The following is a 14,581-nucleotide window of genomic DNA, read 5'->3' on the forward strand; positions in this document are numbered from 1 at the left end:
TGCCCGATATGCGTATCTTTAGTTTAATAGTTTTTTTTGTAGTTGTTTTGTGACGTATAAGACCATCTGTGGACTACGTGCTCAAAACATTAGGTAACCGTGACCTTCCCCATATAAAACCCTCCCATTAACCCTCTAGGGCAGACAGAATTTGGGAGAAATTTAACCCCCTCTGTCTCTTGAATACCGGTATTCAATAAAGCCCTCTTACTGCTTACCTCTCCGTCTCACTATCGGCCTTGCGGCAGGTGGCTCAAACCCGCAACTTGCGGTAACAATAGGGAGGCAGAGCCTCAGTGAGCTGTAAAAATGACCCCCACCCAGTAGAAAATCACCGACTAGATGACTTCTCGGGTCCCTTTTAGCTCTAGTTTTATGAACCTCAAGTCTGAAAAGTGCCTTCCTCACATTTGTTAAGCTCCCAGGATTTCTCTTTGGGGTGGAGCCTTAACGTATGCTGAGGCCCAAATTATACTAGTGCCTTTTCGCAGTTTCACTAAATTTGAAGTCATTCTAGTATGAATTCTCTGATGTGAAAAAGAAGAATATCTACCAAAGATTTTCCCACATGGATTACATTCCCAGAGCTTCTCACAATGAGGGTGAGTTCTCTGTGATGTTCAGAAATTGCTGAGGCTGAGACGAAGGCTCTCCCACATTCATGGCGTTTTTCTCAAGTATGAATTCTCTGGTGCTTAATAAGGGATGAGATCCGACTGAAGGTCATTCCACATCCACTGCATCCGTAAGGGTTTTCTTGTGAGACGGCCGTAAAGCAGAGCAGGGGATGAGCTCTGACTGAAGGTCATTCCACACTTACAGCATTCACAGGGCTTCTCTTCATTATGCGTTCTCTGATTAGTAAGTATATATATATTCTTGAGGGATTTACCACACTTGCAGGGCTTCTCCCCAGTATGAGTCATCCTATTTTTTTGGTGGCGTAGGGAACATTAATGTGATTGAAGGCTCTAAGGCTTCCCCCCAGTATAAATTGAGGTTGAATATGGTGTGTCTGCTGACTGAAGCCTTTCAGCATTCATTATATTTGTTATGGACTGAATTGTGTCCCCCCAAAATGTGTGTCAACTTGGCTAGGCCATGATTCCCAGCATTATGTGACTGCCCAACATTCTGTCATCTGATGTGAATTTTCTGTATTGTAAATCCTACCTCTATGATGTTAAGGAGGCGGGATTAGAGGCAGTTATGTTAATGAGACAGAACTCAATCTACAAGATTAGGTTGCATCTTAAGTCAGTCTCTTTTGAGATATAAAAGAAGCAGAGAGACAGGGGATTTTATACCACCAAGAAACAAGAGCCAGGAGAACAGCATGTCCTTTGGACCTGGGGTCCCTGCACTGAGAAGCTCCTCCAGGGAAGACTGATGACAAGGACCCTCCCCCAGAGCTGAGAGATAAAGAAAGCCTTCCCTTGGAGCTGGCGCCCTGAATTTGGACTTCTAGCCTCCTAGATTGAGAGAGAATAAATTTCTCTTTTTTAAAGCCATCCACTTGTGGTATTTCTGTTATGGCAGCACAAGATAACTAAGACAATATTCATATGGTTTCTCATTAGTATGAATTCTCTGGTGTTTGGTAAGGGAAGAGGCGTGAACGAACGTCCACCCTCCCTCATGACACTGATAGCATTTTTCTCTAGGATGTACTGTCTGATGGTGGACAAAATGGGTCCTCCAAGCCAAGATTTCCTCTCGTACATTACACTTACAGTTTCTCTCCAATATGAATTCTCTGACGTTTGGTGATACGTGTACTCCGCTAAAGGTCCTTCTACATTCGCTGCATTCCTAGGGGCTTTTCTCCAGTGTGAGTCCTCTGATGTTTGATAAGGGATGCATTATGAGCAAAGGCTTTTCCACATTCATTACATTTGTAGGGTTTCTCTCCAGTATGAAATCTATAATGCTGAGTGAGAGATGAACTCTGGCTGAAGGCTCTTCCACATTTATTGCATTTGTAGGGTTTCTCTCCAGTATGAAATCTGTAATGTACGATGAGAGATGAACTCTGGCTGAAGGCTCTCCCACATTTCCTGCATTCATAGGGCTTTTCTCCAGTATGAGTTCTTTGATGTTTAATAAGGGATGAAGTATGACCAAAGGCTCTTCCACATTCATTACATCTGTAGGGTTTCTCTCCAGTGTGAAATCTATAATGCAGAACAAGAGATGAACTCTGGCTGAAGGCTCTCCCACATTCACTGCATTCATAGGGCTTTTCTCCAGTATGAGTTCTCTGATGTTTAATAAGGGATGAAGTATGACCAAAGGCTCTCCCACATTCACTGCATTCATAGGGCTTTTCTCCAGTGTGACATCTCTGATGGCGCCTAAGTTCTGACTGGAAATAGAAGGACTTCCCACATTCATTACATTTACAAGATTTCTTCCCTGGATTGGTTTTCTGAAAGTTATTGCTCCCTGAAGTCTGTCTGAATTCTGCATCACATTTATAGGGTCCTTCTCCCATGGGAACACTGTGTTTGGTAGCAAGTACTGATCCTAAACCTAAACTTCCCCCAAATTCACTCCACTCCGGATCTCCTGTAAGGGTACTGGTAGATTTCTGAGTGGCTGGCATGTATTTCAGATATAGCTCCTGTTTTTTCTGATGCATCTCTAACTCCTCATCCCAACCACAGGCTGTTTGCAGTTTGGAGGACCAGAGCTCATCTTTAACGTGTTTTTCCACTGATGCTGCCCGCAATGATTCTTCTTTGGAAATTCCCTGAGTTGGAATTGATTTCTTGGTCTCAGGCCTTCTCTCCCAGTCTGGTGTGGGGGGGGGGGGGGGGGGCAAAAAAAAAAAAAAAAGACCTTTTAATATTACCTGTTCTCTGTGCCAGAAGAAAGAAGTAAACTACTGTAATGGATGTAAGATAATTAAGCTTAATATAATATCTAAAAGAAGTGTACAGTTTGTTTCAAGAATGGCTTTAGGACATAGCTACAATGGAATAGTACTCTGCCATAAAGAAAAATGAAGTCCTGATATGTACTGTAACATGAATGAGTCTTGAAAATATTATCCTCAGTGAAGTAAATCAGCCACAAAAGGGCAAATATTGTATGATCCCACTTATGTGAAATATCTGGAATAGGAAAATGTATCGAGACCAAAGTTTATTAGTGGTTACCAGGGGTGAGAGGGAGGGGGAAAGAGGGAGTCATTGCTTAACACTGAATTTCTGATAAGGGTGACAGAAAAAACTGGCAATGGATCATGGTGATAGCTGCACGATACAATCAGTGTAATTAACGTGACTGAACTGGACCAGTAAAAAACATTGAAATGGCAAATATTTTGTTTTACACACACACACACACACACACACACTTATCACAATTAAAAAAAAGGCTTTATGTCCAGAGAAGGTTTTGGAGACTAGGTAAGAAACAGGTGACTGAAGATTTGGAAAACTGGAAAACTTTGTATTCTAGTATACAACGTAAATCTACAGGCTGTAAAGATGAAAGGAGGGTAGGAAGGGTGATATGGTAAATAGACTAAATATAAAGGACGGTGATAAAGAGGAATAGAAAAATTATAGGGCTATGAATCAACTGGGAATAGACCCTAGATTCTTATCAGTATCTTCTGGCCAAATAATCACAACAGACTTCAAGCCAGTCCTGTTACCACAGGTATCTCGGAGATAGAGGTCATCGCTTTCATTTTCCTAAAAGGCTCATTTCTTTGTGTTTCTCCTCAGCTCTTGTCGTGGACTGAACTGTGTCCCCAAAAATATGTGTCAACTTGGCTAGGCCATGATTCCCAGCATTGTATGGTTGTCCTTCATTTTGTGATCTGATATGATTATCCTGTGTGTTGTAAATCCTGAATTCTATGTTAATGAGGCACGATTAGAGGCAGTTATGTTAATGAGGCAGGACTTGATCTATAGGATTAGGTTGTATTTTGAGTCGATCTCTTTTGGAAGTTAGAGCAGAGAGGAGGGAGACCTCATACCACCAAGAAAGAAGCACGGGGAGTGGAGCACATCCTTTGGACCCACGGTCCCTCTGCTGAGAGCCTCCTAGACCAGGGAGAGATTGCTGACAAGGACAGTCTCCCAGAGCCGATAGAGAGAGAAAGCCTTCCCCTAGAAATGGCAGCCTGAATTTGGACTTCTACCCTCCTAAACTGTGAGAGAATAAATTTGTTACAGCAGCACTAGATAGCTGAGACAGGTCTTAATCCTCCAAAAGCTCTCCAGTGCCTACAGGATAAAGCCTGAATGTCTCACCCTTGTCCTACTGTACTTAACTCTTCTTAGCAAGTGTCTTCCCCACAGTTAAGCTTGCTGCCTCCATGTTTCCCACATGTCCACGCCCTTCCTCACCTCCTCTCTTTTCTCTAAGACTTTGTGGTTTCTTCAGGGACAAACTCAGATGCTCCACAAAGTCCTCCCTCAACACCTCAGCCCACGCCACATATAACTGTATCATATTACTACATATGATTGTGCTGGCAGAATAATGCCCCCAAAGATGACCACACTCTAATCTCAACAACTTGGGAAAGTGTGACCTTACGGGGCAAAAGGGGCTCTGCAGATGTGATTAACGGCACAGATCCTGAGACGAGAAGATTGGCCTGGATTATCCAGGTGGAACCAATCTAATGATACGAGTTCTTACAACCAGAGCACTTCTCTTGGCTGTGTGCGAGAAATGCAGTGTGAGAAAGACCTGACCCCACCACTGCCAGCTTTCAAGGTGGAGGAAGGGGCTATGAGCTAAGGAATGTGGCAGCCTCTAGAAGCTGGGAACAGCTCTCAGTTTGCAGCCAGCAAGAAAATGGGACCTCGGTTTGACAACTGCAAAGAAATAAGTTCTGCCAACAACTACATACGCAGGAAACAGAATCTCCCGTAGATACTCCAGAAAGGAATGCAGCCCTGTGGACACCTTGATTTTAACCATATGAGATCTGTCAGACTTCTCACCTACAGAACTGTGAGGTAATGAATCTGTCTTGTTTTTAAGCCACTAAGTTTGTGGTCATTTGTTTCAGCAGCAATAGAAAACTAACACAATAATAACCAAAAAAGGACGCTTCTGTAAAGGGAAATGACTGGCAATGCCTGACCAGTGGTCCCAAGCGTCACGCCTCAGAGATTCTAAATTAGTAGGTTTTGTGTGACTCCTGGGAATTTGAATGTTTAACAAGATCCCTGGGAGGTTCTGAAGCTCAGCCATGTTTGTGCACGACTATAAACAGAGAGATACTGGGCGTGAGGCTATATCCGGACACCAGACCCTTGTTCTTATCCTGGAAAGAAAAAAGATCAAGAAAGTACAATACACACGAGATGAGCATCTTCTCTCTGTCTTATATTCTAGGATCTATGGCGAGTCCCAGTCCATGCTCTCTGGATCTGTGTGCTGCCTTCCTGAGCCCAAGGCTATGGCTCTGCAGCAGAGATGGACACTGCCTGGCACCTGCCTCCGGTATTCTCGGGCTATCCGTGGCAGTCAGGAGGGCTTTGGGTCCAGAATTCTGTTCCTGGGGAGGTACAGCCTACTAGGTACTCTCAAGTCACCCACGAATAGGTCTCAGAAAGATGCCGTCAGCAGCTGGCCATGAGTACTTGCTCCTGACAGCTGCTGTCTGTCCTGGACTGTAGCACTGAACTTCTGGGCTGCTCATCTGTTCTGTTTGATCCTTCACTAACTCCCTCAACCCCACTGATAGAGAGAGGATTTTCTGGCCATTTACCATTATTGATCCTAGAGTCCATGTAAAACATCTGTGATGCTGTGTGGCACCAAGAACCCAGAAAGGATGAGCAGAGATGAGTACCAAAAAAAAGGGTAAGTACTAAAGAAGAAAATGAACATCTCGTCTCTTGACATCAGAGGTAATTACAAAAGCTTAGAAGTATATGAAATACTAGGGTTGAGGGTTCCTGCCACGTGACCTCATCTCCTCAAAGGAGAGCCCCCAACCAACAGTTCAGGGCAGCCTCCCACCCCCAGCTGGGCCTTATTATGTGTCATGCTGCTTAGCTCTCACTCACCTGAGTGGGCTCCCGCTGAGATTTCTCTCTCCAACACACAGGGCTCTTCCCCTTCCTCCAGCTGGCATATCACATATGGTTTGGACAACGGAAGCCCTGGCGGTAGAGAAAGAAAAGGTTCGTGGCTGTATGTGCTGGAGGCCAAGGCTTCAGTTCGCGGTCTTCAGGTGGAGAAATACTGTTGGGCAGCGCAGAAGGTGACAGGAAAGAGCCTCCAAAGAATAGACACAGTGAAACGTCAGGAGCGGAGTCACGGAACTTCCCATCCAACTCCTTAAAGAATAGGACTTTTCCTAGGAACGAGGAGCAAAAATTCTGTGTATTTGGGTCCCAGAGAGAATGTAAGCATCTGATTCCAGAACACCAGGCCAGAACTCAGCCAGGAGTCCCAGAAGAGCCCTGGTTTTGAAACATCAAGGAAATAATGACGGCCTGACAGGCAGGCTTTGAGCTCTGGCAGAGCCGAGCTTACCCAGGGAGGCCAGGTTCGTGAAGTTCTCCAGCATCACCTCTCTGTACAGGGCCTTCTGAGCAGGGTCCAGCTGCTCCCACTCCCACCAGGTGAAGTCCACAGCCACATCTTTGAATGTTATCAATTCCTAAAACATAAAATACTCCTGCATCCTCAGAAAACACACTGATGACCCTGGGGAGAAAAATGGATGGCATCTGAGGGGATTCCCAGAGTTTCTAGTCATCCCAAAGCCCAGAGAGTTTTGGTTTGTGTCACCTCAGAAATATCTTACGCTGTCCAGGGATCGTGTCACCCGTACTACTTGGTGTTCCATCCAATGCCCACTTATGTGCCTATTAGCATCAAGGTGCTTAGAAATACAGTTGGGGTCCTGGGATAAGCAAGCCTACAGAGACATTATGCTTAGGTGAGGGAGGTTAATAAAATGAGGAAGCTATTTCCTCAGTTTTAAGATTTTACTCTCAATTTAGCTGTATTAGAATCAATTAAATTATCAAATATGCTTTGTATTCTCAAATGCACGTGTATTGATAGGTATCTAATTAAATACTTTGCGGACTTGTGACCTATGATTTTCATGACAATTTTTACCAAGGCCAAATCGAATAATTTGAGGTTTCTAACAATATACCCCATATCTGCAATGGGCTGGGATGAATGGGATCCGCACGCTAGCACACGGTTCAGTGAAAATGAATCTTATGGCCTTATGATCAATCAGAAAGTCTTCTGTGAGTCTGATTAGCATGAATCTTTTCCCCAAAGCTTAATCATTTTATCAGTTCCTGTAACTTAAGGAAAGAAACCTTTGTTGCTGTGAACCACTGAGATCTGGGGGCTGTCACTAGTTACACTATATCACTAGGCTCTGCTCTCTGATATAGCGTACATCAAGGTCAAAGACGTTTGAACTCTTCAATGACTGTTAATTATTGCAGAAGGTTCCCCCTTTTGGCTAGAAAATTAAATGTGGATATCTCCCATCAAGCTAGAATCCCACTAAGCCACTATCTTGGACGCTAAAAAACTCCTCAGGCCGTCCACCTGGTCCTCCCTCCACATCCCGCCCACTACACCCAAACCCGAATCCACCTCTGGAGTCAAGTCCCATTACAACCAAGGCAACAAGAAGTAAGCAATTACCAATTCCCAGAACTCCAACAACCACACAAGCTAGTTCTGTTACTGAGTGGCTAAGACGTCAGAGACACCCAGCTTGGGTTTGAAACTGGGCTTCCTCACTTACTAGTTAGACAGCCATGAACAAGTTACTTTATCTCTCTGTACTTTGGTTTTGTTTTGTTTTCAGTTTACCTCTTTGTGCCTCAATTACCACACTTCAAAATGAGGATAATGAAAGTAACCACCTTCTGGGAACATTTTAATGATTAAATGGGCTAATATATGTAAATTGTGTAGAATAGCTTCTAGCACATATTTGGTTTTCAGTGAATAATAACTAATATTATTTTCACCATTATCATTATTACCATCCTCGTTTTACAGATGGTAAAGCCAGTGCTTAGAGAGATTAGGTGACCTGTCCGAGGTTACACAGCCAGCAAGCAGTGAAGTTAAATCTGTCTCCACTCTAATCCAGGGAGACAACATCTGAGCAGGGGCCCAGCCTCAAATGGCTCCCCAACCCGTGCCTACACTCAGAGCTCCCGAAGCCCCCTTCTCCATGTGTATTCCTCAACCTCTCCAGCACGAATTCATTCCTCCTTTTCCTGAAGATGGAAAGGCCTGTCTCTGCTATTCTTTTGCTCATGGATCATGCAGATTTTCACTCTGACTGGAGGCTGCATCCTGGGTGTGAGTCCTCTCCTCACTGTGGTGTGATGTTCCTTAAAGGCTCTGTCACACTGATTGGTACACACCACAGTGCCCATTAGAGGAATAAGCCCGAAGAATCAGGGTGAGTGAGTATGTACCGAGCCGAGAAAAGAGGGCCCCAGCAAGGGCCAGGGTGGCCATCACCCACCTGATGGGCACAGCCTCCTGAGGGGCAGCAAGTGGAGTCAATGCCCTTTGGTGAACAAAGGAAAAAAGGAGGCAAAGATATGCATAGTTCAGGCAGGTGAGGAAAAATTTAAGACCACTCTAACTCACCTTGGGCCTGGCTTTCAGGAACAAACTGGGTGTTCCCATTTCTCCTGGGTGTCTCTCTGGAGGAGGAGCAGGGTCCTGAGAACGGAGAGCTGGAAAAGTAAAAGGAGCCATAAGGGAGACATTTACAGCTCCAGGACCCCCCAAGCTGGAGAATCCTACACAGCTCTTGGGTGTCACCTTCATGTTTCCGGGGACAGAGCTGGGTCAAAGGGCACTGAGAGGCAGCCTGTAGCCTGCTCATATCAGAGAGAAGCGTCCTGTACACAGCTGCATGAGGCGCCTACCTGTTCACAGGCCCAGAGCAGGTTGTAGGTAAATGAAGTAGATCTATGTTCTGGCTACCCCATTGAAGAGGCATTCACTGGACCTACCATATGCAGCCCCCACGTGCCTGTCAGTTTGCTGTACTGTGGGGGCTCACATGTTGCTGTGATGCTGGAAGCTATGCCACCAGTATTCAAATACCAGCAGGGTCACCCACAGTGGACAGGTTTCAGCTGAGCTTCCAGACTAAGACAGGATGGGAACAAGGACCTGGCAGTCTACTTCTGAAAAGCATTAGCCAGTGAAAACCTTATGAATAGCAGTAGAACACTGCCTGATATAGTACTGGAAGATGAGCCCCTCAGATTGGAAGGCACTCAAAATATGACTGGGGAAGAGCTGCCTCCGCAAAGTAGAGTAGACCTTAAGATGTGGATGGAGTAAAGCCTTCAGGACCTTCGTTTGCTGATGCGGCACAACTCAAAATGAGAAGAAACAGCTGCAAGCATCCATTAATAACTGGAACTTGGAATCTATGAAGTATGAATCTAGGAAAATTGGAAATTGTCAAAAATGAAATGCATAAAGATTGATATCCTAGGCATTAGTGAACTGAAATGGACTGGTATTGGCCATTTTGAATTAATTATATAGTTTACTATGCTGGGATTGACAGCTTGAAGAGGAATGGCATTGCATTCATTGTCAAAACAAACATTTCGAGATATATCCTGAAGTACAATGCTGTCAGTGATAGGAAAATATCCATACACCTACAAGAAAGACCAGTTAATATGACTATGATTCAAATTTACACACCAAGCACTAAGGTAAGATGAAGAAATTGAAGATTTCTACCAACTTCAGCAGTCTGAAATTGATCAAACATGCAGTTAGCATGCACTGAGAATTACTGGCAATTGGGATGTGCAAGCTGGAAACAAAGAAGGATCTGTAGTTGGAAAATATGGCCTTTGGGATAGAAACGATGCCGAAGATTGCATGACTGAATTTTGCAAGACTAACAACTTCTTCATTGCAAATGCCTTTTTTCACCAACATAAACAGTGACTATACACATGGACCTCGCCAGATGGAATACACAGGAATCAAATCAACTACATCTGTGGAAAGAGATGATGGAAAAAGTTGGTATCATCAGTCAGAACAAGGCCAGGGGCCGAATGCAGATCAGACCACCAATTACTCATATGCCAAGTTCAAGCTGAAACTGAAAAAATTTAGAACAAATCCATGAGAGCCAAAGTACAACCTTGAGTATATCCCACCTGAATTTAGAGACCATCTCAAGAGTAGATTTGACACGTTTAACACCAACGACCGAAGACCTGACAAGTTGTGGAATGACATCAAGGTCGTCATACATGAAGCAAGAGGTCATTAAAAAGACAGGAGAGAAAGAAAAGACCTAAACGGATGTTAGAAGAGACTCTGAAACTTGCTCTTGAATGTCAAGCAGCTAAAGCAAAAGGAAAAAATGATGAAGTAAAAGAGATGAACAGAAGATTTCAAAAGGTGGCTCAAGAAAACAAAGTATTATGATGACGTGTACAAAGACCTGGAGATAAAAAACCAAAAGGGAAGAACACGCTCAGCATTTCTCAAATTGCTGAAGAAAAAATTCAAGCCTTGAGTTGCAACACTACAGGGAAAATATTAAAAGACGCAGGGAGCATCAAAAGAAGGTGGAAGTAATACACAGAGTCACCATACCAAAAAGTATTAGTCAACCATTTCAGGAGATAACATATGTCAGGAACCGATGGTACTGAAGGAAGAACTCCAAGCTGCACTGAAGGCATTAGTGAAAAACAAGGCTCCAGGAATTGACGGAATACCAACTGAGATGTTTCAATAAACAGACGCAGCACTGTAAGTGCTCACTCAGCTTTGTAAGAAATTTGGAAGACAGCTACCTGGCCAACCAACTGGAAGACATCCATATTTACGCCTATTCTCAAGAAAGGTGATCCAACTGAACGTGGAAATTATCGAACAATATCTTTAATATCACACGCAAGCAAAATTTTGCTGAAGATCATTAAAAGCAGCTGCAGCAGTAAAGCAACAGGGAACTGCCAGAAATTCAAGCTGGATTTAGAAGAGGACATGGAACCAGGGGTATCATTGCTGATGTCAGATGGATCCTGGATGAAAGCAGAGAATACCAGAAGGATGTTTACCTATGTTTTATTGACTATGCAAAGGCATTCGACTGTGTGGATCATAATAAATTATGGATAATTCTGCGTAGAATGGGAATTCCAGAACACTTAATTGTGCTCGTGAGGAATCTATACATGGATCAAGAGGTTAGTCATTCAAACAGAACAAGGGGACGCTGTGTGCTTTAAAGTCTGGAAAGGTGTGCGTCAAGGTTGCGTTCTTTCACCATGCGTATTCAAACTGTAAGCTGAGCAAATAATCTGAAAAGCTGGACTATGTGAAGAAGAATGGGGCCTCAAAATTGGAGAAAGACTCATTAACAACCTGTGTTATGCAGATGACACAACCTTGCTTGCTGAAAGTGAAGAGGACTTGAAATGCTTACTGATGAAGATCAAAGATCACAGCCTTCAGGATGGATTACGTCTCAACATAAAGGTAACAAAAATTCTCACAACTGGGCCAAAGCACCATCATGATAAATGGAGGAAATACTGAAGTTGTCAAGGATTTCCTTTTACTTGGATTCACAATCAACACCCATGGAAGCAGCAGTCAAGAAATCAAAAGACACATTGCATTGGGCAAATCAGATGCAAAAGACATCTTTAAAGTGTTGAAAAACAAAGATGTCACCTTGAAGACTAAGGTGCGCCTGACCCAAGCCATGGTATTTTCAATTACATCATATGCATGTGAAAGCTGGACAATGAATAAGGAAGACCGAAGAAGAACTGACGCCTTTGAATTGTGGTGTTGGTGAAGAATATTGAATATACCACGGACTGCCAAAAGAACAAATCTGTCTTGGAAGAAGTACAACCAGAATGCTCCTCAGAAGCAAGGATGGCGAGACTGCATCTTACATACTTTGGACATGTTATCCGGAGGGATCAGTCCCTGGAGGAGGACATCATGCTTGGTAGAGGGTCAGTGAGAAAGAGGAAGTCCCTCAATGAGATGGACTGACACAGTGGCTGCAACAATGGGCTCAAACATAGCAGCAATTGTGAGAATGGTGCAGGACCGGGCAGTGTTTCATTCTGTTGTGCATGGGGTCACTATGAGTCGGAACCGACTTGACAGCACCTAACAACACAACTACATGCAGGTCCTGTACAAGGCCTTTTGAAATGTAAACATGGAGAAGACCTTAACATAACTTTAAGTGTAGTCAGCAGGGATAAGACAAAGGTCCGAGAGACACGTATCAAGACCATGAGCAGATACAAGGGCTTAGGGGTAAGAAGTTACATCTCTCCTCTCATCCTTGGGAACTGAGCTCTTCCTGAGAAGCTGACCTTGGTGTTCCTAAACAGTTAGGTCTTTGCAGCACATTTTTAGAGCTTTGTATTAGAGTGTTTTAAAAGGCTTAAACTAACTCCAACCATACAGAGAACTAAAGCTATCAAGCACGCCAACAAAGCATGGAAGCAGGCAGGCAGCACTTCTCAAACGTTAAATGTGCACATGAATCCCGAGTTATCTCCTTAACACGCAGCCCTGGTTCAAAGGTATGGAGGAGGGCCTGAGATCCGGCACTTCTAAGAGCTCCCAGGTGATGCCCATGCTGCTGGTCCATGAACCAGGCTCTGAGAAACAAGGGCAGAGAGGAAAAAAGAAGGTATGGGAGGCCCAGGGATTAGTTCTACAAGTTTTCTGATCTTGAACATGTGCACTGAGAAATGAAAATCTGAATTAAAATCTCCAGTGCAGAACAGGACATTATACACCTAGAATTGCTTAAAACCTCCTGGGTCACCTGGATTGCCCCGTGCCCCCAACATGGGAGTTACTGATCTTGTATCCTGCTGACCTTATACAAAACTGAGCTAGGAGAGGTGCAAGAGTCTTCGCATCTAGTGATCAAGGAAGCAGGTGGGAAGGCTCCATAGGGCCCACTGCCCTGGGAACCGTTGTCAAAGGCCACTCCCCTGGGGTTTGCCCTCTCCCTGAGCAGGAAGAAATTCTCTCCTGCCCTGCCCACTCTCTGTGCTCTTCAGCTGTCCCTCTCTCCTCTGGCCTTTGGGACAAGTCTTCTGTGGCTGTTCCCTCTACCTCCGCCATGGCCTCTGTATGCTGAGGCTTTTTCCTCCTTGGCCTGGAAGGTTAGAAATCACTACAGGGAGGGCAGCTGCAGGTTCTGTCTCCTCAGTGGGGTTCCCTGCCTTTTCTTAGGATCCTCCTCCTCCTAGGCCAGGTGCTAACTCCCCAAGAGGGCTTCTGGCCCTCTGCACCCTTGGGAGCAAAACCTGCTGCTGTGGAGTCCATAGCTGGAGCTAAGGGGCGGCGTTCTTTCACTGGGGCCCTGTGGTCCTCCTGAGGGTCCGGGGAGCTGTAAGCAACTGTGGCAGCCTGGGTGACACGGGGCATTCCCACTGCGTACAGACGCTCAGCTGACAGGAAAAGCGCAGAGCAGGGCTGTCATACCTGGCAGACCTGCAGGGCACAGAGCAGGGCTGGCTGACCCGGCCGACCCGCAGGGCTTAGAGCAGGGCTGTCAGACCCGGCCGACCCACAGGGCACAGAGCAGGGCTCGCTGACCCGCAGGGCGCAGAGCAGGACTGGCTGACCCGCAGGGCGCAGGGCAGGATGGCCCGCAGGGCGCAGAGCAGGGCAGGCTGACCCACAGGGCGCAGAACAGGGCTGGTTGACCTGGCCGACGCAGGGCGCAGAGTAGGGGAGGCTGACCCACAGGGCGCAGAGCAGGGCTGGTTGACCTGGCCGACCGCAGGGCGCAGAGTAGGGGAGGCTGACCCACAGGGCGCAGAGCAGGGCTGGTTGACCTGGCCGACCGCAGGGCGCAGAGCAGGGCTGGCTGACCCGGGGTCCGGTTCTCCCCGCCTGCTCGGGGCGCGCTTAGCGCCCACGAGCCTGGCCTCGTCCCCCAGCCCCGCTCCGCGGCCCTCCTTCTTGGGACCAGGCTCCCCGCGGATGCGCACCCAGGGGCGCCCCGCACGCAGCACACGCAGCTGCGGTCACGCCTGCGGCGCCCAGCGCTCCTCCGTCCCGAGACGACAGGGGTTCCGGTCGCAGCCTCACAGGGAGCCACAGCCGCCACAGCCGATCGCCGGCGCCCAGGCGGAGGGACAATCGCACTCCATACGCGCTACGGCCGCCGCGCGCCGCTGCACCCCCAAACCGGAAAGCGACGCCCCCACCCGGCCCCGCTTCCCGAGACCCGCCCCGCACCTGCGCAGACGCGAGTGCGCCGGGCCGTGCGAGTGCGCAGCCGCAGTACGTCCACGGGGCGTGGCTAGCAGCTCCCCGGCCCGGCGCCCTGACGGCCTGAGTGCGCCTGCGCCCTGATCGCGCGGCCGGAGCTGCGCCCCACCTGTGCTGGGAGCCGGGGTGGCCCCATGACTGGCGGGTGGGAGCTGGGAGCGCTTCCCTTCCCCGGAGGATAGCCGGGCTCGGGGCTGTCCAACAGGCCCAAACCAAACCCGTCGCTGTGGAGTCCAGTTCTGACCCATAGTGATCCTACAGGGCAGAGTAG

The 14,581-nt window shown here is 46.7% G+C and overlaps 1 protein-coding gene across 1 annotated transcript in view; it reads right to left on the bottom strand.

Moving 5' to 3' along the window:
* The window catches only part of ZNF514 (zinc finger protein 514), a 19,922-nt gene continuing 5,341 nt past the window's right edge, over positions 1 to 14,581 (bottom strand). The window contains exons 3-8 of the mRNA XM_064269037.1: positions 14,247 to 14,476; positions 13,741 to 14,194; positions 8,635 to 8,723; positions 6,520 to 6,646; positions 6,048 to 6,143; positions 1 to 2,796 (exon numbers count right to left, since the gene is read on the bottom strand). Of these exons, the coding sequence (XP_064125107.1) occupies positions 1,796 to 2,796; positions 6,048 to 6,143; positions 6,520 to 6,646; positions 8,635 to 8,723; positions 13,741 to 14,194; positions 14,247 to 14,476 (1,997 nt within the window). The 3' untranslated portion in view covers positions 1 to 1,795. The remainder of the gene's footprint in view (positions 2,797 to 6,047; positions 6,144 to 6,519; positions 6,647 to 8,634; positions 8,724 to 13,740; positions 14,195 to 14,246; positions 14,477 to 14,581) is intronic.

Source organism: Loxodonta africana, chromosome 15 (genome assembly GCF_030014295.1).
Source record: "Loxodonta africana isolate mLoxAfr1 chromosome 15, mLoxAfr1.hap2, whole genome shotgun sequence".
Taxonomy (NCBI): Eukaryota; Metazoa; Chordata; class Mammalia; order Proboscidea; family Elephantidae; genus Loxodonta; species Loxodonta africana.